At 40.1% G+C, this 24,817-nt stretch overlaps 1 protein-coding gene across 3 annotated transcripts in view; it reads right to left on the bottom strand.

The window, feature by feature from the left end:
• Nucleotides 1-651: 651 nt before the first annotated feature.
• Nucleotides 652-24,817, bottom strand: part of Nlg-5 (neuroligin 5) — a 60,510-nt gene continuing 36,344 nt past the window's right edge. For 2 of the 3 annotated variants that reach the window (XM_076382065.1, XM_076382066.1), the window contains 7 exons: nucleotides 16,129-16,281; nucleotides 14,904-15,104; nucleotides 6,809-7,001; nucleotides 6,165-6,609; nucleotides 1,662-1,935; nucleotides 1,433-1,579; nucleotides 652-1,348 (listed from right to left, as the gene is read on the bottom strand). In XM_076382065.1, coding sequence (XP_076238180.1) covers nucleotides 702-1,348; nucleotides 1,433-1,579; nucleotides 1,662-1,935; nucleotides 6,165-6,609; nucleotides 6,809-7,001; nucleotides 14,904-15,104; nucleotides 16,129-16,281 — 2,060 coding nt within the window. In that variant the 3' untranslated portion in view covers nucleotides 652-701. Of the gene's footprint in view, nucleotides 1,349-1,432; nucleotides 1,580-1,661; nucleotides 1,936-6,164; nucleotides 6,610-6,808; nucleotides 7,002-14,903; nucleotides 15,105-16,128; nucleotides 16,282-18,543; nucleotides 18,842-24,817 lie in introns of all 3 variants that reach the window. The other variant, XM_076382064.1, reaches the window with a different exon arrangement.

A 24,817-nucleotide genomic window follows, 5' to 3' on the forward strand; every position in this document is an offset into this window, starting at 1 on the left:
CTAACACAACGTCCAGTGACAGATAATTACAATGCTCACTGATGGAGCCTTATAGTCTTTATTTAGTTATTATTAGTTCACTCAATTAAGAGTTAGTTTCATCACTATTCAGTGACACTACTCATTTGTGACGAAGTGTAAAGTTTTACAAACAAGCCACATCATGAGAATTACTTTATATGATAGGGCACTCATGATTACAAAATGATGCACCAATTCCCACTGACTAGTTTTAACTCATAGAGGAACAGTTTAAAAAGATTTTTTTCCGTAATCTATTGTCTGAAAAAACGGCAGTTAACATTGTATCACACATTGTAGTTTTCAATCACATAGGACTTGTTCAATTCAAGTCGTATTTTCTGATTTATTTCACAGATTCACTGAATACGGAAATGTAACTTTAAAATCCTTAGAAGAATAACCACACTGTTATACAGCTTAGTTGAATTCATTATCATAACTCCATTTTTCACCTCATTAAAGTACTTGTTCATACATGGTGATTTGTCGCTACTTTCAGTTCAGTTGAAGAATGTGCATTCCTTGCTTGTGATCCAGTGTCAATTCATTTGAAATGCAAACATCAAAAAGCACTGAAACTTCTTAGTCCCTCAGAATTTGGACTCAGCAGTAGTCTCAAATTCCACAAAAGTCACCTTCTTAGCTTTTACGTTGCCCTCTTGGGGCAACCCCTAATGCTATACAGATATCTCTTGGATCTGAACTCGTTTCTTAATAGTATTTGTGCCACTAGTCGTACTGAGAGAGCTAGTTGTCCTCGTGGGCGGTTTCGGAGGTATTGGATCTTTATGGATGGTGTTGCTGGTCCCATGGCCAGGTTTTGGTTCACTTTTGGGTTGTTCATCCGTTTCTAGCACTTGATTCTGAACAATTTGCTGGTGTTCTTGAATAGAAGGACTTCTGGTAAGAGTCGTGTAGGATGGGGGTGGTTCTTGGGTTGGTCTTGGACTCTCTGGCGTTTTAGTAGACGACCTGGTTGTCATGGGTAGAGATTCCTGTCCGTTAGGTGTACAGTTCATCGCTGCCCTCTTTTTATCTCGGTCCCTCTGATAATAAATGCCGGCGAATATTAACATATTGAGCACCAGAAGAATGCAACCAACACCCACGGTTATAGCTAGGGCAGTGGTTGTGCTGTAGTAATGCCGGGAGGCCAATCTTTGCAAGAGTTCAGCGTCATCCTCAGAGTCGTCCAAAATGGGGGTGATGTCCTCGGTGATGACTTCATCGCCTGTTGAGGTACTGCATGCTGTCGTCGAATATGCACTGGTCTTAGTCGTTCCTACTAGTGGTAGTGGGGTGTACCATTTGTCTCGAACTGGCCCTGAAAGCAAGAAATAGAACAAGAGTTACCATTATTGTGCATTGACCAGATATTACATATAAGATTAAGAAACGTGTAATCTACCTGCATAAAAAGGGTGTTCCGTTTCCCGGAAATGATGATGCCGCATCGAGACATCGTCATCTCCTGGCCTGTGAAGCTGTGGTATCAAATTGAGCCAAACTGCCATTTTGTGACCACGGTAGTGGCTCTTCATTTTTGGCTTTATCGCTGTGGACAAAAGCAACAGTGTCGGTAGAATTTACACAGGTTCACTCACTGAAATGTTGGAAGCAAGAAGTGTAGAACCTACCGATTGTCAGATACTTCTGTGTACCAGTTTCGTATTGTTCCCACGTGAGACCTCGGTACCGTGTTTTCTCCTTCAGTGCACCGTAATCCACCGATTCAATCTTGCGCGGCTCGTTTGGATTTCCAGTTTTCGCGAAGTTTGTGAAAAAAGTGAGGACTGTCTCGGCAACGGCTTGATCCTGACGAGAGTAATTTCCAGGATGGAAAATTCCGCCAGCCACCAATGGTAGCCCGAAGATATATGGTATGTCTTCGCCTCGAACGCTGCCCAGTCGCTGCAACAAGATAATATTATCACTCAATACAGTTCGGATGACTGTGGGTGGAAATACATTTTCCAAAAAATAGCAATGTAAAACTGAAAGACGACGTAACATTTGATCGAGGATCGAAGTACTTTCACAGTAATTTCCCCCAGAAGGAAACTCAAAGTAACAACCTTAGGGATTCCCTGAACCAGCTGCAGGACAGTTTGAATCCAACAATTGTAATTGCAAAGCGACATATAGTGTGGAGACGTGGCCAATTTTGTTTGTGTGTCCCCGGAACATCGGGTTCACGGGATGCAAATCCCGTTAATTCGCAACGCAACCAACCTGAATGGAGTTTCCATCTCGTCTTGCCCTCCATCGCGTGTACACGTAGCGCATTTCGGTAGATGGTCTACGGATTGGTGTACACGCGTGCATAAAGCTCACCTACCACCGGCAACGTTTCGGGAAGAAGGGAAGCAGGATTAGCATTTCTCCTCGAGAATTCCCTGTTCTGTCTTAATGCCTATTGGATCGGATTGTCTTATGGATAAGTTACTTACAATTAGTTAAATACGTGCTATTACCAGTGACTGGGAAATTCTTGTCCAGCTCGAAGATAAAGTGATACTATGGGATAGTTCGAATTCCAGAGGAGTACTTATCAGAAGAAAGAAGGTATATCAGTGTATCATGCAGTGTATGTGGGAATTCTAGTTTAGTGTGAAGATACAAGAATGTATTATGCTGTGCTTATGGGAATTCTAGTTTATTGTGAAGATACTAGAATTTTGGAATGATGTTAATTCATTTTAGGATTAGAGATACTAAAAAATCTAGGACTGGTCTGGAATTTTTAAATGCTGTAGGGGGGACTGAAGATTGTCTAAAGACTACTTCAGAGTAGGGTTAAGATTATTCAAGGTTCTGTTCGAAGACTTTTCAATATTTCTTTAAAGATCGTTTTAGGATTACCTTAGAACCTTCTCGAGTTAACTTCAAAATTAAGTTCGAGCGAACTTCGGAAGCTCAAGTGAATTTTAAAATTAATTTTGGATTCATTTCAAAGCCAATTGCAAAGTCAACCTTAAGTTATCTCAAAGTTTAATTTTAAGATAATTTTAAATGTTTTTTTAAGATTACTTTAGGACCATTTTATGAAATTCAGAAAAATAGAAGGAAATCCTTCAACATCTTCAAATTATAAGATTAAACCAGAGAAATTCTAGCACCACTTGCACCAACAGTTACAAATCAGTTGGATCCTTATAAGGACTCGCAGCTCCCCCAGTTAATTATCCAATAATCATTAATTAATGTTCAAAGTTTCTCAACTTTAGTCGATTCGCTAATTATGAATGGTTATGGAGTTACTGGCACAAGCAAAGGAACAGAAGAGTCCTTTGGAAAGTTAGGCACGTGAATCACGACCGGAAGTTAATAATTTTTATTCAGGTCTACGCTACATAGCAGTTTATTGCATTTAATGACGATACTGTCCAGCTGTGCACGCACAAAGCGAAATTTAATTAAACCAGGTCGAGTGTCGAAAGGCAGTCCTCAGTTTAATAAGTTCTGGTGTCGCAACGAACTCTTTCCAACTTTCGGGCATTACTATAATCAACGCGTCGTCAGCAAATTTAGAACCCTTGGAAAAGGGAAATAGAGAGAGGAGTATGAGAGGACCAGGGGAATTGACGTATCAACGTTAAGTTACAATCGCACCAAGGATCGTAGAAAAGGGAATCGGAGGAAAGTGCGCAAGGATAGAAGAGTAATTCGAAGTGAATGAAAATGGCAGAGGGGGTAGAAAAAGGGAAAGAAAGAATGGAAATTGAAAAAACCGAAGTTGCAGTTGCGCGAAAGTAAACGTCGAATCGGGAGATTGGAAAACGGCAAAGGGCAAAGGGCATTAAATTCAGAGAATATCTTTGGCCGAATGTCAAGAGAGGTTTTATACATGGTGGTTCATTTTCGGTCTCGAATGGACTTTTCTCCAAATTCTGTGAAGATGAAAGGACTTCGGAATGGATGAACGTTGACTTTCGGTCTCTAGCGCCTGAATTCGGGAAATGTGTTCGAATATTTCTTTCTCAGGATAAAACACTTATCGTTGCAGTTGATATGGTATGAGTTGCGAATAATGGTTTTACATACTGTACGCCTGTTAAGTAGATGTAAATTTATTGGCATGTGTAATAAATTTATTACGGGAGTAATTATGCGAGACTGTCAATTAAAATTTATAGGCAACGTTCTCCGTGCAAAACAAAATTGTACCTGTTAATTGAAGTTAATCGACGATGTCGATAAATGCAAATTGAAGTCTATGAATTATTCAAGCCATCATTCAACGTTTCGTTCCATAGAGTGACCTCTAAGTTCATCAATATTTTTTAATCGCCCTATACTAAATGACTACCCTAAAAATGAATCTTTGACACATTTTTGTAGAAGTTATCGAGAGTAAAAGAAATCCTACAAAATTTTTCTTCTACATGTTCTAAAAACGAAGAAAAGGTGAAAAATTTGAATAATCTATCCAAAATGATACGAAGATATCGTGAAGTAAAATGGCTCCTCAACATAATGAATCATGGAAAAAATTCTTCGATGCCTCCATCACGCAAAGGACTTAAGTTAGACTTGTGTAAATCTTTTTTTAATAAAATTTATCCAAAGCAACACAAAAACTCATGAATGCGATTTTTAAACACATCGGTATTTTCCTTAAACAAATAACTTCGACATCCATTTCGAACGTTGCCATTATGGAGATCATTCGGACCGGAAGTTCGCAGTAAATTGCTAGGAAGCTGATTTTCTCATTCAAAAACTGCTCAACTAGATCCTGGAGCAGCAACGACTTAATAACTCGAAGTTTCGAGATTCTAGTGGCGACCAAGTTTCTGGGATAACGTCGCTCTTAATTTACACCCTCGGCTTTCGTAGACCTCCGTAATAATGTGACCATCATCCACCAAGCTCTCGAGACATTTGATTAAATCACTAGCTTCATCGTGGAATCATGGGTAGTGGTTAACACGAGTATACAGCCGAGAAACGAAAGGTCGGGACGAACGAGAGAATCGATGGCGAGGAAATGGAAGATTGGAGTGGCATCGAGCGATCTTCGAAGAAACGAAGAGTGTGGGATCGATTGCGTTCTTGCAATTGAATTAAACTCGACCGGGAAGTGGTTCTGCTTCTTTTCTTCCCCTGCATTTGCCATGCTGAGAGAATTTTCCATTCACAAGCATAATTTGACGCCATGTTTATAATAAGTGAAAACACTTTTACTCGAAAATATGTTGAAAAACACTAGAGAGTTGTTTACAAAATCATATTTTTCTTTCAAAACGATTATCTCAATGACGAAATTCTAGTTTAAACTTTCATTTTCGAACGCAGAATTATTCTTTTTGTGAATTAAATAGCGAATTATTCTTCTCTGTTCTATTTCCCGGTTTCTCAGCATTGGCCTTTAGGCAAGGAACCAAGAGGTCGAAAAAATTTCGCGAAGAATCAAAGAAGTTGCGAGTGAACCCGGCAGCGAAATAAACAGAGCCGGCGAGAAATAAGCATAAAGCGAGGCAAGGAAGTAGATCAAAGGGGCACGTTTACCGTCGGCATTTTATGCGGGTATTTACCGTTAAGAGGTACGGCTTCTTTTGAATTAGTACCGACGCGAAACTCCGTCACGTCGGGGGCTGGTCGCGTGCATACTAAGTGAAGAGGAATTTCGGACCGTTAATCGAGGTTTTAATAATTGAGTCCACGATTGTTCCTTACAACACATTCGGAGGTACTTCCACTGGAATCTACCCTTGTATTAATAAATCATTGTATACTGAGCTTCATGTGATGCAGTAGATAGTTAAATGGTTTATATTTGTGTTATATATTTTTTATCACCTTTTAAAAAGTAGCCTCTATAGTGAATTTGGAATTTTTTTTATTCCAACTTTGTTTTGTATTTTCTTGTGAAATTCTTTTACAACTTAAAACAACTTGAACATGTCTTATGAGACAACTTGTACATTAAATTTTAAACTGTCTACTTTTCTTCAAAGTTTCCCCGTACCGTCATTAAGAACTAAAGATCTACGTTCACGTTCTCCCAAAAATTGGCCACTCTAACTTCCCTATTATCCTCCATGAAACATCCTGTACAGCAAGCTCCAAATAAATTACTTAGCAACTCTCTCGAAGTTTCGCCGTCCAACGAACCGAAAGTTAATTTCATTACTGACCTGCTGATAGGTGCGCTCTTTGGTCTGATGGCTGAAGTGATAGAAGTAGGTCCTGGCTCCCCTCCTTGCGTGATAAAAAGCAATCCTCATGAGAGGCGCCACCGTATGGCCGTCGCTCAGAGCCTCGATCGTGGAATCCTTTATAGTGATGGGGTGAAGGACACGCTTGTCCCAATTCGTGTACTCATTCCTCACAGCGGAGAAGATCTCGTTCAGATGATAAACATACGTGTTCCTGATGAACGTCCGTAGGATACGATTCCTGTGGTCTTCTTCGAACCCTTCTTCAATGTCGTTTGCGTTGAAGTCAAGGTTGGACTCCGTGGTGGACACCCCTAGGATCAGCGGCACTTTGATGAACGTGTCACTGACCCTTTCCATGTCTAGCCCTGGGTCAGGGTTGTTTTGGTCCACTGGTAGGCCAGGGCCTATTCGAGGCACGAAGCTGGGGTACAAAATTGTGAATTAATTGACCAAGTAAACATGGCAAGGCTATCGCACTTGCGCAACCGGGTCTCGACACACAAGAGGAACTTGCCCTCCATTCGTGTTTAGAGAAATCCTACTTAGCAGGGATTTTAATGTTTTAACTTTTATTGTAATGGAGTTTGTTATAAGAGTTGAACCACAAAGAGATGTTTTACCGAATTTCTGGCAGTTCGACTGTCATCAGCTCACGAAGAGGAACGCCACGCAGGCAGTCAGCGATGTCTTCATCATTTTCTGTGGTGCACCCTATTTGTTTCGCCACCTTCAGGCGTAGGTCGTTTGGGTCATGAACAGAAGCCCACGGACTTAAAGCTGAACCACTTGATAGCACCACACGATGAAACAAGTCTGAAAAAGGGTAGTTACTAGTTTAATTAGAGATATAAGATTGTGCAAGAATAGGGAGCGGAGTTCATCAATATAATTGTACTTTAATAATAAATGATTTAATCTTCTACTGTATCAGCTGCTGTTTTGTCTTTTACGAGAAATATCTCTCTGTAAATTGAATACTAAATGCTTCATACTGCAAGTTACGACTACTTTCAAGAGGATAGGGACCAGATCCATTCAAGCTGATCGCCTGAAGCGCTATAGTGTTACACCCTCGAAGAAAGAACGCATTAAAGTCTAGGGGATATATCGAAGTTATTACAACGACAACAGGGGAAAGTCGTTATCCGCGATAGCTCAGTGAGATTTACGCGATAATAAAAGATATTCAAGAAGAATGAAACGATAGTGGCGACGAATTATGGCTCTCAGCGACACAGGTAAAACCATAATCCACGTGTACAGTGAATGAAACGCGTTATATCGTATCTTTACGAGCAAGATATTTTTCGCAGCGACGTTACTCTTACGAGCAGCTTTTTTGGACAGTCCAAAGAATTTCAAAAACGCTTCAGCCACGTTACATAAACTGTTTATTAAAATGTTTATTATCCCGCATTACACACCCCTTATTTAAATTTCTAATTTTGTATTTAACTTTTCCCGCTTTCATAAAATATGTATTTAAAAACACCAAGTTATATTTTCCTGCGTTGCGAATTTTTTACCCAAACCACTGGCGTTATCTGCAAATTCTCTTCGAAGTTACAAAATTCATATTTTAAAATGCTACCGCTTTCAACCGTGGTAGCAGACTGGTGGCTGAAAACTTGCCTGTTTTTCGCCATATTTGTGCACTACAAGAATGAAATGCAATTTGCAATTTATAGTGCATTGATTGGGATGGTCATCACCATAAAATGCAATTGAATAAGTTGGTCTGGATCAAAGGAGAATCTGTTCAACGATATTTCCACGAGAGCCTAGCAACACCAATGGTCGAACCAGACATCGAAGGCTCGAGCGCCGTTTTCCGCATGAATTGTCACCTTGCTACTATTTCACAGCGTTTCAAAGCTGGCTGGCTTGAGACTGTAAACCGGAGGATATCAAAAACGAGTGCATTCGGCCGACCTTTAAGCTTCGGTGACTTGGCGTGGAAATGTTGCAACGTATTCAGATTAATCCCCTCCCATCCCCGCTCTTCCATCGCTCACGATGCCGAAGGGAAATACGGCGCAATACGCGTCCGAATGCAAATCCCTTCCGCCTGGTCCAAGGCAAATATTTGCCTTTTACGATTTCGCGTGGGATCGTCTATGGGGCTACGCACCTATCGATGTAATTTTCGGGAAGTGATATTTGCTTCGGACGACTGTAAATTTGTAAATCGACTCGCTGATCATATTTCCAGAGCATCGTTTCATCGAGGAGTCTTATTTGGCTGTTTGACCGAAACGCATTCTCCATGTTGTATGGACGTTTCATAATACGAACGATTGCAGATGGCGCATCGGTCTTGGAATATTTAAATAAAATTCTAACATCTTATGTACAATATTTTTCAGTTTTAAATATTTTTCACAAGCACCTAAGTGGATAAATAGCAGAAAGGAATCATGTAATACTGAATCGCTAATTACAAGTCCTACCAATTAAAAAACTTCGCTCTATAAATATTCTGTGCTTGAGAAAACAGTTCCCGATTTACAACAGAGTCAACATTTATCCGAAAGTAGGCTAACTCCGATCTCCTATAATCAATCTGTCGCGCATCAATTAATTAAAGCGCCAGATAACCGATCGACAGGAAATCACCGTTCCCGTTCCATAAAACGATTCGTTGACTTCGTTTCTGCGTTTCGACTCGCTTGACACAAAAAGGAAGGCAAAGGAAGGATAAATTGTACCCGTGGATCGTACAAGCTGTTCAAGCAGAACAAAACACGCGGAACGGTGCGAAACTACAGAGTTAGAGGGAAGTCGGAATCGCAAGAGGATAGGAGAGGATATATCGGGGACGTTGCCAGCAGAATTGTATACTTTTCGTTAGCGAGGCCTGGCAAAGATTAAAGGCAAACAGGAAACTGTGGACGCATAACGATAATAAGCATGGCTTCCTCCAAAACGTGGATTTTTATGGAGCAAAAGCTCCATGGATCGGCATTAGTTCACGAGACCATAATTCTCATTGCTGGCAATTTTTGTTGATTCTTCTCAGTGCCTTTCGTTTCTTTAAGACATTTCTTTTTAGGTGTTTGAATACTTTAGAGAGGTTAATAAAAGAGTTTCAGAAAGGAAAGAAAAAAAGGAGTAATTTTCTGATGCTACAACTTTATCTCAACTCACTGTTTACAAACCAAGGGAATTTAAGTATTATTTATAGGTTATATTAACCTACGAGACGTTATCTTAAGAACCATTATTTGGAGATTATGTCAACCTATAAAATATTACGTATAGGTTATGAATCGCGCTGTGTAATCTCAGGCGAATCCAATTTATCGCTTTTATTCTGAATATTGTCCACAGCAACATCGTCCCCCATTTCCTCACGACTCTCACGATCCAAGGCTGGGGGTCTCCTTATCGTGTCGTCAGCCCCGATTAAACGGTGCATCCTGCATGCAAATTGCTTCGTTCGTCTCGTGAAAATTTTACGACGGGGCCATTGGGAGTGCCGTGCAGAGAACGTTAGACCGTCGTTACGTCTTAGAAATGTAGATTCGGAAACTTTCGTTCGACGGAAACCACGCCGCGCATGAAATACGAATTACGTACGCGTGGTCTCGTATACGTACTTTTGAGCCCTGAGACGTGACCCCTCGGTGAACACCGGACGGGAAACGAACATATCGCGCTCTGTGACAGGTGTCTTATTCAATCGTGACCTCTTACGCAGAACCATTGTTGCTGACGCAGGAGGTTCTCAGGATGGAGGTCGGGGTGCACTTTATTGGGTAAGGTAGCGGTTTTCAGTGGAGGACTGATATGGTAGTGCTGGTCGAGAGAAAGTTTCAGATCTGAGTTACAAGAAGAAGCTCCTCTCGCTGTTGTATCGAGTTAGGGAATTCCCTAAAACGAATCAGTACCAATGTGACAAGGAGAATCTAGGTTAACGTTATTTGAGATGTGTAATACAATATGGGCGTTGGACTTTTTTATCAGTGATTCATGTTTTAATGTTTGTAAAATAAAATATGGTAATTAAATTGTTATTGGAACTTGATTTCAGTAATTGTGCAGGTAAGTAATTCCCCAGAATATATCAGTGATACCAACATACATATTACTAAACGATATTGTTATCTTCCTTTTAATCATATTATTTTTCTGCTTCTTTTACAACAAAAAATACTTTCTGTACCTTCAACTGTATAGTAACAATAACAAAAATCAATAAAAAAGTTATACATACAATGTTTGCTCACTTTTGTGAATTCCTTCGTCAACAGTGCTTGAATTTCATTACACTACGGGTCTCATACTATGGAAAAGTCTCAAGTTACACACGTTTTCATTCCTTTTTCGCAAAATAAAAAGTTCTACCCTTCAGTCGAACATTGAAACGAAAGAACGAAAACGAAAAGTTTCGGAGAAAAGATAACGAGTTGCGTTTATCTCTCTCGATCGTGGAACGGTTCGGTTTTTACGGCTGATTGCCTTTTTGCAAAGAATCGCACGGCAAATTATACCAGACGCCTTAGGGGCAGAAAAAGCGACGGTGGAATTAAAATTCCGTGAACACCTCAGATTATCATGCTAATACGATGAATACTCATTTCCATGGAAAATTCAACCCCCCACGGCCGTGGAAGCGTTCACGCGTACCGTTGCAGTGTTTCTGTTTCTTTTATTAATGAACAATCCTACTTGCCCTGTTATTCATTTTTCCTCTTAAAATACTTCAGCGTTAATATTGGACTATTTAATTCTAAATTTTCATTATTTCATTAATATTACGATATTTTCTTGACATAAATTTCCTTTTTTTTAAAAATTATTTTCTGTAGTCCTTCACAAGACACCATAAATTGATTTCAAGAAAAGTTCTCTTCTCTTTATTAGCACTATTTTTTTTCCATACTAAATAAAATATTACCTTTTTTTATAGAGAATTTTCACATTGTAGGGACGGAACTGTTGGATGAAGTATTTCCAGATTTATAGACCATTTTCTCCCACAGCATTGTTTTCATCTTCCCTCCATCGAGATCGATGGAATTCATCTTGAAGATATTCGATCTCGGGCTTCATCCTCGCCCCGACTTCATCTCTTCGGTAAAATCGAGCGTGTGCATCGGACAGGACGCGCAAAAACATCCATCTCGAATTAAATTCGAGAGCCAAAACAAACTCTATGCTCCGACGTACCGTAGATCGTTCCATCGTCCGCGAAGAAATAGGATTACGCGTCTCTGGAGTCATCTTCGTGTCGTCCTTTTTCCAGCGCTCGCTTTCCAGCCGTCAGCCACCATAACCCCAACTTGTTTCTCGGCTCTCATAGACGCCTTACACGACCGATTGGCTTTACTAGTAATCACGAGGGCAGTCGACCGTGCTTTTTGGTGATTGGTATTAGTCACAGCTCTTATAATACTTTTATCAGCAGCGTCTTCTGTATTTTGTAAAATGGAAAAGATGATTCTTGAGTAATCGTACAGATTGATGGAATTGTACGTGGACGATATTTTTATGTTTAAAATAGATTGATACATCTGTTGTCCTAAGGAAAGACTACAGAAGTTATATATTCATAAAAATTGACTTTACTCCTCAATTGAAGATTACGAGATGGAAGTTACATATTTGACATTGAGCAGATTAAGGAAGTTGAGCTAGAGAGAAAATAAGCACCCGGACATGTTAGTCCGGGGTCGAAAGTCTCTAGGTGATGTCATAACTTTGACGATTGCAGCGCCCTCTAGAACCTGTATAAGTCCTCTCATGTGATGCAAGATTCTTCAGTTCCAAAGTTCTCCAAATCCTTCTTGGAACAATATTTGGAACCAACCAATTTGCGAAGTACTCCTAAAGTTTGATCCTTTCTCAACAGACTACTCTCGGCACATCGCATGAGGCTAGGTTAACTAACTTCAGGGTTATATTTAATAGCAGTAATTCCAAACTACACTGAATCTGATCGCGCGCTACTATTAATTTGTTATAATCGCGGAACGAGTTCACAAAAAGTATGAGACATTTTTTCAAGACTAACCTCGGTAATTTATTTAACTTCGTCAAAATACTAAAATTTCAAAGTGAAATAATAATTCCCAAAACAGTGGCGAGCTTGCAACGAGACGATATTGCATTTCAAAACGTTCTTTGGAGTATCAGCAGCATCGCAACAAAAATAAACAACAGACGAAGCAGAGTCTTGGTCCAGATGCTTGAGGCGGTCCGAGCAGACTCCCCAGACCTGGCCATTTCCCGGGGTTTCCGCTTGCACCGGAAGCGCTTGCAAACAGTTTACATCTTCGAGGATCCCGCTTGTCCCGCGGCTAACGTGCCGTCACCGTTTCTGTAGTAGCCACAGGAAGCGTTGCCTCCTCTTCGAGGCTGATGCACAGCTTTTTCCCCTTCGTCCTCCTCCTTTTGATCCCGATACTACGGACGCCGGACGACCAACTTCCGGTGAATAAGAGGGAACGAGGGTTTTCCGATCCATCCTGGAATCGCTACTAGAATGCACTCGAGCGACCACTCAGGAGCCAGATGAGGAAGTTGAACCTACTACTGGACAACTTTTCCTCGTGTCTCTTCTTTTTACTCCTATCCCACTAACAAGCATATGTCTGTTCACTTACGATGCCTGGATGGTGAATTCGGGGAAAGCTCGAGGAAATTACAGCTGCTTCTCGTCGGAAAAGTCGTTTCGTTGAATGGTGCGTTTGTTTTATATGGGGCATACATTTTGAAGATTTCTTTGTTGCCAAGGTAGCATTAGCACTAATGCTGACGTGGGTTTACTGACCTAGTCCCAGGTGTCATTACTGTGGTGATGATCTCAGATTATGTACTATTATACTCAGAATGCAAGATATTGCTGCTCAAGGGTAATGAATGCTGATTCTTCCCACTATGTGAGTAATTTACACATTCTATGTATATGTTGTACCCCCACCATGTAGGTGATACCCCCACCATATAGATGGCGTATCCTCGCCACGTAGGTAACTAACCCCCACCCGTGGCAAATTCTATTTGCTGAAGAATTCCATACATCATCTCTACAAAGGTGATTAATTATAGTACCTCTAATTAAAGAAATTTTTACCGAATGGTTCAAACATCGAATAAGGAGGATCAGCTCAGGTAATTAAATTCCTACTATACTATGATATTGACTCGGCAAATTCGAGGAATTTTTCCCTCCCTGAGTAATTATTGAACCTACTTCGAGTAGCGCTAAGTAATACGTACACACGATGAATTTGCCCTACTTATTCGCTGATCACCCGCTAATTCCGCTACGTTTCATGCTCTGCTGGATTCTCAAAGCGTAATAGCGCCACTACGTTTCGTGAGAGTCTGTTTAATAAAACTACCACCGCGACAGAGTATTTGCGTTGCTCTCGACGATGACCCACCTACGCATGTCTCCTTGCGGCTTTGTCTAATTTCGTGTGGTATTTTTATTGGGCAATTTCGTGAGAGTTATGAGGGTAAGAGGTGGGGAGGAACCAATCTGGGCCAGTATGTACACTCGGCGCCAATAAAAAATACATTTTCGGTTCTCCAGGAATAAAACCAAGCTACGCAATTTGTCACCATCGCGGGAGATCGATACGTGCAATTTTTTTTCTCTCCCTTTCCCTTCCCCCCTTTCCCTTTTTTTTTACGAGATGTTCCACTATCTCGATTGTCGGCTCGCTGGTTTTCCCGGGCTAATCTCTCGCCGATTAATCTATCGAGTGTCGCGCGTGCAGGATCCTCTAATCGTGCCCGGCAGCGATATTTCTGCTCCATTCTGAATCGATTTTCATTCGTGCCCCGTTTGTTATTGTACGATCCTCCATCATCCCCTAAATCGAAGTCATCCGTGAGTCGGCTTTCATCGGGTTTCTTAAGTGAGGCGTTCCTTATTCGAGGGTAAATAAATTAACGGGGGAAGTCAAGACACTTCACGTGTGATGAACGATGGTCGATTCGAAATAAGCAATAAATATTCATGGAGCCCAGATTCTTCGAGATAAAATGACTAAACAAATGTTGAATATATTTTCTCCTATTAGCTAGTGCTTTTGAGAAAATTTATTATACTTTGCAGATATTGAATTTATCGGAAAATTTTGTTACAAGTAATTTATTTTTTGGCCTGCTGTTGCATTGTTTGCGATCTTCTATGAATATATTTTACGCTGTCTGCCAGCGTTAGTTTTTTGTGAGTAATAAAAGGTAATTGTTATTTTTGGCAGAAAAATTCGGTCAAGCTTCCAGGCAAAAAGCGTTGATAATATTTTGTTATTAGTTGAATATGTTGGGAATGGATGTAGCTTGTAAAAAGGACGTGTCTTTATAAAAAATTGAAACAATTTTTAAAATTCAACAAATACAGAAAATTCACGTTGTCCTAAAAAACATCTCCTATAGTGGCAAATAAATGGTATTGCTTTATATGAATAGAAAATACTTTAGTACCGAAATTTAATTAAAATGATGGTACTACTGGACTGTTATAGTGAATATTGTGGTTTCACATCGCAAAAGTGGAGAATATTGTATAGGTTAGGTTTGATACCCAGACAAACTATATTTCATCTTTGATTACATTTTATAGGTTAGACTACCTTTACTATAAAGATGAAAATAATAATAATACAGTTTCTTCTAATCAAAACGTGGTACTTATATCGTTCCATAATTATTAAACTCTCAATTAACCTGCACAAGGAACAACTAACTTTCACTCACCCTTGCCATAAGGAGCAAGCAGCAAGAAGTTCACCAACGCAGCACCAGTGTCGTGGCCTATCAACGTGATTTTCGTAGGATCACCCCCAAAAGCGGCAATATTCTCTCGCACCCAACGCAGACCCATGGTGATGTCCTTCAAGGCCAAATTCCCGCCCGATCCTGGCGTTCTGTCGGGGTACGGCCGAGTCCTCAAGAATCCTGGAACAATGCCAAACGTTCACTAGTCGACGTCTCCCCTATCCCCGCTAAACAGGACACGCCAAATATTTTGGGCGTTCCTATTATCCTATCGAATCCTTTCCCGATCCAATCTCCTCTACCCCAACCCTCACCCCCACCCTCTACCCCCACTCCAGTGAACCTCGAATTCGTTTAGCGTTTTCTGAGTGGAATCGATGCAATACAAGGGGCGACTCGCTATTTATATCGTAAATGAAATCTAGTTTTTTATTGTACCCTGTCTGGCAATAAAGTTGTTTACCGTGTCGCGGGCTATTCGCGTGCCATTCGATTACAGGAAATCGGAAATTGCGGGGACGCTGCAGCGCGTATCGGTTATTTCTGCATTACAGATACTGTAATTGAATACGGTAAGGGGACCATGAAATATTAATCTACCCTAGGATTTATGAGCTCTGCCGGGCATTTGTGATTATTATATGATGACGGCCGCGGCGTTCTGGGCATAATTTAACGACGGGAATGAATAAATAACGACAGGGATTATTTATTTATTTAATTGTTTCTTGGTGTCGCGTTTTCATATGTCACTATTCTGCAGGTGATACGATTTGCATATATGGAAATGTGGCTTAATGCACGCGTGACGTATGATACTGCTTTCTATTTAATTATATTTTTCAATTTTTAAGTTCTTTTACGTTTGGGATTGAAAATTATTTCTTTTTGTCCGTCTTAAGCCACGTTTATACATGCATACGATAGTGTGCAGGGTATATGAACATTGTGCAAGTGGAAATGCGGCTTAATAGATTTAATATTATATTTTATGCATCACTAATGATTTACTTTGCGATAATTGTCGATTAAAGCGTAGAGATTGCAAATTTGTGTTCAAATTTGTAGTTTTGTTGTACCTTAAGCCACGTTTCCACGTGCATAATATTGTGTACAGTATACGATGTTTTTATAAATAATTTTGTATATCGATGAAACAAAGTAAGGTCTATATTATAGTATATAAGATTATTATAGTACGTACCTAAGATTCCTAGACGATAGTTAAGCGTGACCACTATAACGTGACCAGCGCTGGCTAAGACGGATCCGTCATAAATGTTTCCTGTCCCCCACTCGAAACTTTCACCATGAACGTACACCATCACTGCGTACGGAGCCGCGTATCCTCGAGATCCTATGAAAAATCAAATTTTTAACCATTAGTATCATTGTATGTCCATATACAGTCTAACAATTAAATAAGTGTATAGTATTAAAAAATAAAAGTTTTTTCTGTTTTCGAAGTAACGTAGGAACTAACTTTAATAACTTTGTTTAACGTTCTCCAGTTCTCTGAAATTTACTCGTCATTTCGTGTGAGTCAGTAGAAGTGGTCAACGCCTGAGGAAGCAAGGGGGGCGTCGACATTTAATTAGCTGCACCTGCACGAGGCTAACGTGGAATAACACTCGCTACTCTGCCTGCCAGTCCTGAACAAGAGTAACGAAAGCACGACAGGCGAGTGTCATGAGGAAGAAAACCATGGAGAGGTTCAATTGGCTAGATTAAAATACATTCGAGGACAAGGGAGTTTCGGAGCAGAACTCAACAGTGTTAGGAAGATTAATTTTACTGATGACCCTGTTAACGGTACATGTGGATCGTACACCTTTGACATCGAGAAAATTACTCGATGCTGCTTTTTCGTCTCTCTCCTTTGCTAGGCAGTGCTATCAAAAATAAACGAAGACTTTCTGTTGAAAATTACCTAATTAATTACCTGTACCTTATTTTCATTTTTGTGCATTTTATATTAAGCAAGATGTTCCATGATTTCACTTGTTGTGTTTAAAAAAAGCAGCAAAGATTATTTTAAGAAATATGAAAATCAGAATTATTTTTATAAATTTCATGTTTTTGAGGATGCAAATGGTATTAATGCCACGAATATTACAAGTGTGTTGTAATTTAATGGAAACTGGCATCAGCTCCGCGCAATTATCGAGAACGATTTTCTGGCCAATTAATTGGTAGCGTTTATGTAGTTTAGCTGTCACCTCGTAATATCTCTCCGAAGTATCGTTAATCGCGCTTCTATCACGGTTAAATATCGCTCTTTAATCGAGCATCGGCCGGAGCGGAAACGAGCGCGGAACGATTAGTCCGCGTCGTCGCTTTTATTGGTTTCGTCGAAAATTGAATTTCTCTATCGCGTTACAATCCTGCTGGCCGATTTAATTGGCGACGGCTCGAGTTTGTGTCCATCGTGCTGTCGAAATGAATAAATAATAACGCGGCGATCGCTGTTTTCTGAATACACTATCACATGCAACGGTTTTGTTTATCTCGTCCAAAGTTGTGAAAACAAACCGATGTTATACGAAGCTGTTCGAAGACATTCGAAGTTGTACGAAGTCGTACGAAGATGTACGAAGATGTACGAAGATGTACGAAGACGCACGAAGATGTACGAAGACGTACGAAGACGTGCGAAGTCATACGAAGACGTACGAAGATGTACGAAGTCATACGAAGTCATACGAAGTCATACAAAATTAGAAGAAGTCACAGAAAATCATCCGAATTCAACTAAAATCAATCAAACTTAATTAAAATCCCCTCAAATTGAAGGAAATTGAGTAAAATGAAATGATTTCGAGTGAAAATGCCTAAAATGAAACCGACATGGAAAATTAATTAACGCTCGCTAAAATTAATCAACATTAATTGAAATCAATTGCTACGAAATAATATCTACTGAGGATTCTATTTTCAAAGTATTGTAATGGTTCTAAAATTTGTAATTATTCCAATATTCCTGTCGTACAATTAGAATTTCGTCAACTACTCCTGAGGATTTCTTGGCGACGATTCGATGAAGTTCGCGTCGTAGATTCGACTTCCACAGCTTCTCGAATGATATACGAGGTTCGGGTCTTTTACTTCGCTGATAATACCAGGCATAAAGGTACTAATTACTTCGGGACTAATTACCTCGGAAAGTAACTTGTTTCGTAATACCGTACTGCTACCATATACAGATGATAGATACTAGCTCAAAATTCCTCGCCTGCGCGTTATTAACGACCGCTAATTAATTACGAATATTATACGCGGACATCTTAATCGAAAACACTGTCTTGGGAACATATAGACGAAATTCGTTAATTAATTACCCGAGTGACACATTTTTCTTTCCACTATCACATCACGCTCTGATAATCTTCCCAGAACATCCCTTTCACAATTTCTAATTTAAAAATTCCTAAGAAACATATGAGCGGTATATCCTCCAAGCTGCCTCCTTAATTTACATATGTTTCTTATGCAGTGGCCTTTTCGATACTTATATCAACTTAAATTTACAACCCTTGCTCGATTACCAGTACTCCGAGGAATTTCTAATAAGTTTTCCTTGAAGTTTTATAAAGAATGAAGGAATCTTGATCGTTCTCACCGAATCCAGGTATGTACATGTTCAGAAAGAGGCAGTCCTCGCTTTGATTGGTCAGGAACATGTGCAAGTGCTTCAGTTGCTGGTACCTGCCCAGAGGCATTTGTAACAGGGCAGCTGTGTCATTGCTGATGTCTGGAAAGTGCTGTGGGCAGACGGCGCCGAAGGAGTCCGCTAGTTTGACGCCGTCCCAAGGGATGGGCGAAATCGGTGGTCGAAAACGCAAGTCTCCTACTGGAGGCGCCGCGTACGGTATACCTCGAAACACTTCTACTGGCTCGAACTGTTTGCCGTTTAATTCCTGTAACAGAAACTTGGGGCATCATACCAAAATCGTGAAATTCAATTTGGGTTGAGGAGTGTACGCTTCTTTAGATTTAATGGGTTTGGTTCACTTGAAATACTCTTCATTTATTTCTACAGAAAGATATTTCAACAGAAGAAGAATGGTTTGAAAAATATAGACGATTCTTTATTGCTGTATAACGTTAAATATAGTCAGCCACCCAATAAGTAGTATAGCCTCGAATATAGACAGACGCATCTTAAGTAGTACAACCTAGAATATAGGCAAACGCGGATTAAGTAGTGTAGCCTCAAATATGGACAAGCATTCTGAAAGTAGTACAACCACGAGTATGACCAGACTTGCGTAAGTAGTACAACCTTGAACATAGCCAGACTCTGACAATTGTTCTGGCAGAACTATCCTAAGTAATGCACCTGCGAATATGGTAAGACTTCCATAAGTAGTATAACGTTGAGTATAGTCAGCCATTCAATAAGTAGTACAATCCTGGATATAGGCAGACACACAGTAAGGAGTATAACCTTGAATATGGGCAGACGTGCAGTAAGTAGTATAACCTCGAATACAGACAGACACTCAGAAAGTGGTACAACCTCCAATATGGTCAGACACACAGTGATGAGTGTAGCCTTGAATATGAGCAGACATTTGAAAGTAGTACAACCATCGCAACTGTAGGCAGACACATAATAAGTAGTACAGCTCTGCGTATGGTCATCCACCTAGTAAGTAGTATAGCCTCGAATATAGTCAGACTAGCTTTCAAATATATCCAAACATATAACAAGTATTATACCTCTGAATATAGTCAGACATCAAGTAAATACATCAAATCTATATTACTGTAAGTGAGTAATGACTATTTCTTATTAAATTAATGCAAGTTGGATGACAAAGTTACTGTGAATATGTCCAATTCTGATTTTTCAAATCTAATTACTGTTAGCATGCTAATACTGACAAAGGTGGCTCGTTACTTTGATTGGCGTACAGAATCCCAACAGATAGACTTTCTGGTACTAGTACCACTGCAGGCAGCATCCAGTTAGTCGTGGATCCTGTATTTTACTCGCATAAAACGTGCCACGGGCGTTCGTGTTACTGGAAACTAATTACCTCATTACCCTTCGCGTTTCGATTATCTCTGGTTTAGGAGGTTCACTGAATCGCTACAATCCGCAGTTGCCGCGATGTTTCGACACTGCTTCGAATGAATAATTCCTTTACGACCTCTCGACCTGGTTTTTTGAACCAACGTAGCAAAGCATGGTACGTAGCATCATCATACAATTTTTTTTTAATAAATAAGCTTGACTACCGATGTTGGCGTCTATTAAATTACTTCATTAATTTTTGTACAATGTAGGACATTTATTTTTGGACAACCTGTACTCAAAAAAGTAGGTCAATAATGTAGTAAAAATATTAATTTCTTCCACTGAAGCAGATTTGTCTTTGTACTCCTTAAGTATTATACAGGGTGTTCCATAATGGATTGTATCAACAAGTGCTTTGATACAAAAACATTTTATTTCACATTTTCGGCACATTTCATTGTGTAGAATCATCACTTTTCTACTTGTAATATCTGTCCTGGGACACCTTGTGTGCTCTGATACTCCTGCCCACTGCTTTTGAAATGCGCAGTACAAAAGTGTTTATCCTAATAAATATTTCACACTTTAATCTCATCTCACTGGCATCACTTTTTTCCAGTATAAATATTGAGATCTCTACTTCGACGTTGCAAATAACTCGCACATTACCGCCCTCTATGCTTTTATCCTTATTGGATTCTATCATTAAACTCGCGTGACGCGTTTAGCAAGCCCGGCATCGACGCTAGCGAAACTCGATAATTGCTTTCGTTAGACGTAATTGTACAGGGGAAAGAAAAAAGGCTGCCATTCGCCAGCTTTCTTGGGAGCAATTATACCAGAGGAGCTAATAAATCTCGTTTGGTGCGCGTCGACGTTAATTGCACCTCCGGGTGCCGCGAGGAAAAGAGATCGTTCTTTCCGTCCCCTCTTTGCCATCGAGGACGACGATGGAGCCGTATCGAGTTCAAAATCACGAATTCCCATTAGCGGGAGGACCCCGTGATGTTGCTGGGGGAATAATAAAGAAGGCTGCGACCAGAGTGGGGGTAATGTGGAAAAATTTTTACCCCCCGGCCTTGTTCCTACTCTTGAACACCCCATAATTACGGCGGTGCTCTTTCATTGGCTGAACGCGCAGACACCGAAGGAATTTCCCGATGAGACGTTCTTATATCCTTATATCGTTATCGATAACTGGTTGGCGAGAATACAGCCAACTAGAACGCAAATTTTTAGTTCTTTTTTCCGCTACAGTTTCGAAAGAAAGGTTAGAGTATAATATTTCCTTTTTTTCTTGTTCTATTTTCTAGTTACTTTTATTAACCTTTAGAGGTTAGTACGGAGAAACTGAATTCTAGTTTTTTCTTTTAATTGCTGGGGAATTAGAAACTAAGGACTTGATCCTAGTTGATTTCCTGATTCTTTGTTGAGGGCTAGAGACTTGACTTTAGTTTCTTTAGAAACCCATGATGGTTATATGCTAGGGAATTAATTCCAGTTCCTTTTTCTATTGTATAAAGGTTTAGAAACTAAGGACTTAATTCTACGTCTTTTCGCTCGTTTTTTACTAGGTTAGGAAGAAAGAAAAGGGCATTAAAAAAGATATTAACAAACGTATTTAATTTTAATAATATGAATATTGTACTTTGAAAATTGTAGAATTATATAATTCGTGAATGTTTATAAATTATGTGAAAACATGGCGTTAAAAAACGTTGTCGGTAGATCTACGATTTTTTATTATTTTTTAAATCACTAGGTCCACCGTAACCTGGCAGCCTGGCGTTTCGATTAAAAAATAACGATGATTGCGACGGTGGCAGCTAGAGGTGGGAGCAAAACGAGGGAAATATTTAAAAATTGCTTTCCCTGGTGACTCGGCTCGACCTCGTTCGCGCGTGTGTTTCCAAGCGCGTTAAAAATTAACGACTTTCACCTGGTCGTCAGCGCTCGTCCGCGAAAATGCCTATGAAGCAACAAGCGTTGACGCGTTATTTATCCTCGTGAGACCGCCGATTTCCCCCGTTGCCGCGATTGATTTCTGCCGGGGTCGCGTCAGCCTGCACGCTCGTGCAATTATCGCTCCTTTTCTCCGCCCCGTCGCATCGGTTTCGCAATTTTTCCCTCCCGTGTTCTCTGGTGACAGTTTTGACTGAAGTGAACAATGGATGATCAACAAGCTCTTTATTTTCGATACACTGCGACTTCATTTTGTAGAGTCAACTTACGTTGATATTTACAAGTCTTTTATTTGAATTGGAGACAGCTACCTCCATGATACAGACATTAAAATTTCATTCTAGACTTCATTTTGTAGAAGCAACTTATGTTGATAGTTACAAGCTTTTTGTTTGAATTGAAGCTATTCAGATGATACGAACATTAAAAGTGATTAGAAAATTGTAAAAGGTACGATTGAGTTTTGCCATTCGAGCGTGAGAAATAGATGCAGTAGATAAATGTCAGAGAAGATATAAGTAGTAGAAGAGTTCGTTCTGTCAAACGCATAGTGCTCACAGTAGAATAGGTCTTACAATTGCATTCAACTTTAGAGTGAAGCGCTTTTCCGAAAATAGTTTGAAATAAAAGCCATTTCTTGCTAAATAATTTAATTAAAAACAGAATAGTCCGCGAGCAAAAAGCTCTGATTCTAGAAAAAAGTAATTCTGATTATTCCCTGAATCAAGTTTCATCATTTCATCCGCGCTGAAACATCGTATAATAAACAACGAGCTCGCCGAATCGCGAAAGCATTGAAATTATTTCCGTAAATACATTTCACGGGTGCAAAATCTCGCGAGTTCGCAGTTTCGCGCTCAGCGTGTGGCAAATGTTTGCCCGAGCCCGTGACAAAATATTTCATTGTCCGCAAAAAATGCTGAGAGTTCGCATTAGCGCTAGCGAGGATAAAAAAAGATGGAGAGAGCTGCTGGCCTACTGCAGCTTGGACCGCATAATGCATTTACTGACGCACGAATGCTCGACTGATCGTGCTTAAGAATTAAACAGCAGATCTGGGCCACGGCAATAAATAGATTGGTTAGAAAAATCCCAGACGCCTAGTGCTTCGTTTACGGAGAGAACGAGCCGCATTCTCGCGTCTCGGTTCACGCGAGCAATTTTCCGCTAATGCTTCCGTGAAGGAAAGATTGTACACACACCACACCGTGAAATTACGCTGTTCTTTGGAATACGCTCGAGATATATCATCGACCAGCAGCTATCGATTCGATTCTTCGAAGAGAAAATGAACTTCCCCTAGGTGAACGGAAAATTGTATAATAATGAACTGTCCCCCGAGTTCTAATAGATGTGTCATGATTCTTTGAACGACTTTCAAAACGGTGGACTTTCGACAGCTTTTAGATAGCCTTTGGATGTTTTAACAAACATATGTTTTTATAAACATAAGGCTTCTAAAGCTAGGAAAGCTTTTGAACTTTCAAGTTGGAAGCTTTTAAACTTAAGGTGCGCTTTGTATTTATTAAGCTTAGAGAGGCGGCTATTGGTACATACAGCTTTGAAATTTTTAAGATTTGAAACACCTTCGAATTTTGAAATTGCAGATTTTGAAGTTTTCAGGTTATGAGCTTTTGGAGCTTCTCACTTAGGGGAGCTTTTGGAGAATTTTTTCACTTAGTGGAGCTTCTCACTTAGGGGAGGAGCTTTTGGAGGATTTTTTCACTTAGTGGAGCTTTTGGAGCTTCCACAAATTTAGTGTTGCCTTCTAGAAACTTTCTAGCTATCTATTTTTGGAACTTTCAAGAAGTACCAACCCTAGGTGGTGAAACCCTCAACTTAGAAATTTTGAGCTTTTGAAAAAGCTCTCGTAAAGTTTGAAGAAGAAGGTTGTGAACCCTCCAAACTTTGAAAAAAGCTCACGCCTGGAATATACACCACCACAATGGAAAGGAAACCCTAAGATCAAAGAAAATCTTTTCCTATAACTACTGGAAGAATGCCAGTAACATCAGGCTCTAATGAAAAAATGGTCACCCATCCTTCTTTGACCCCAGACGTAAGGCTGCTTAACGTCAATGATCGACCCCGAGCATCGATTCTAGCAACTTTGCTGAGGCCAGTTGCAACAGATGTAGCAGTAAATAGTCCTTATAAATCCTACACTTGTATTTCTTTAGCACGTAACTCTCTCAGAAGAAAATTTGAACATTTTTCAGTTTTCACCATTACTCACGCAACAATACCAATTTGTCGCCAGAACCGGGGGCAAATCTCAACGCGCGAAAGTGGCACGAGTATACGACGAATCCGAGGGGCGTCGCTGGTCGGAAAATTCCCAGACATTTTCATTTCCATGCGCGTTTACTGCCCATAAAATCCCTAACGTGCGGCAGCTGCTGCGTCTCGCTGTGCCGCGTACAATTGGCATGTAAACTGTTAAACATTTTATTACGCGCCGTTGTTGGTCGAACGTTGCGAGGAACGCGTGATCTGCCAGGAAAGTGCATACAATATCCATCGTTGCAGGACATAATGTCATCGTTCTGTAATTATGGTAGCATTACGGACCAGCCATTGTTGTTGCCAGATTACTATAGAGAACGTGCATATATATGGAGATTGGCTGTTTGAACTCCAGACTAACGCAACCACAATTACCTTTCGTGATTAGAGTGTCACTCAATGAAACGTTTTATTAAAGCAGAGTTTCGCAAAAATTTGTTCCTAGGGATTACAGTTTTTTGAATAGCCTTAATAAGGGATGACGAAGTTTGCTTGTGGTATCAATGGAGGGATATTGAGAGCATGCATGAGGTAGGAAATTAAAAGTTTCTGTGCACTTTAGAGTCTGTAATTAAATACTCTTTAATGTACAGGGTGATTCAAACTTGTCGGGCAATTGAAG

The sequence above is a fragment of the Calliopsis andreniformis genome, chromosome 7, assembly GCF_051401765.1.
Source record: "Calliopsis andreniformis isolate RMS-2024a chromosome 7, iyCalAndr_principal, whole genome shotgun sequence".
Classification (NCBI taxonomy): domain Eukaryota; kingdom Metazoa; phylum Arthropoda; class Insecta; order Hymenoptera; family Andrenidae; genus Calliopsis; species Calliopsis andreniformis.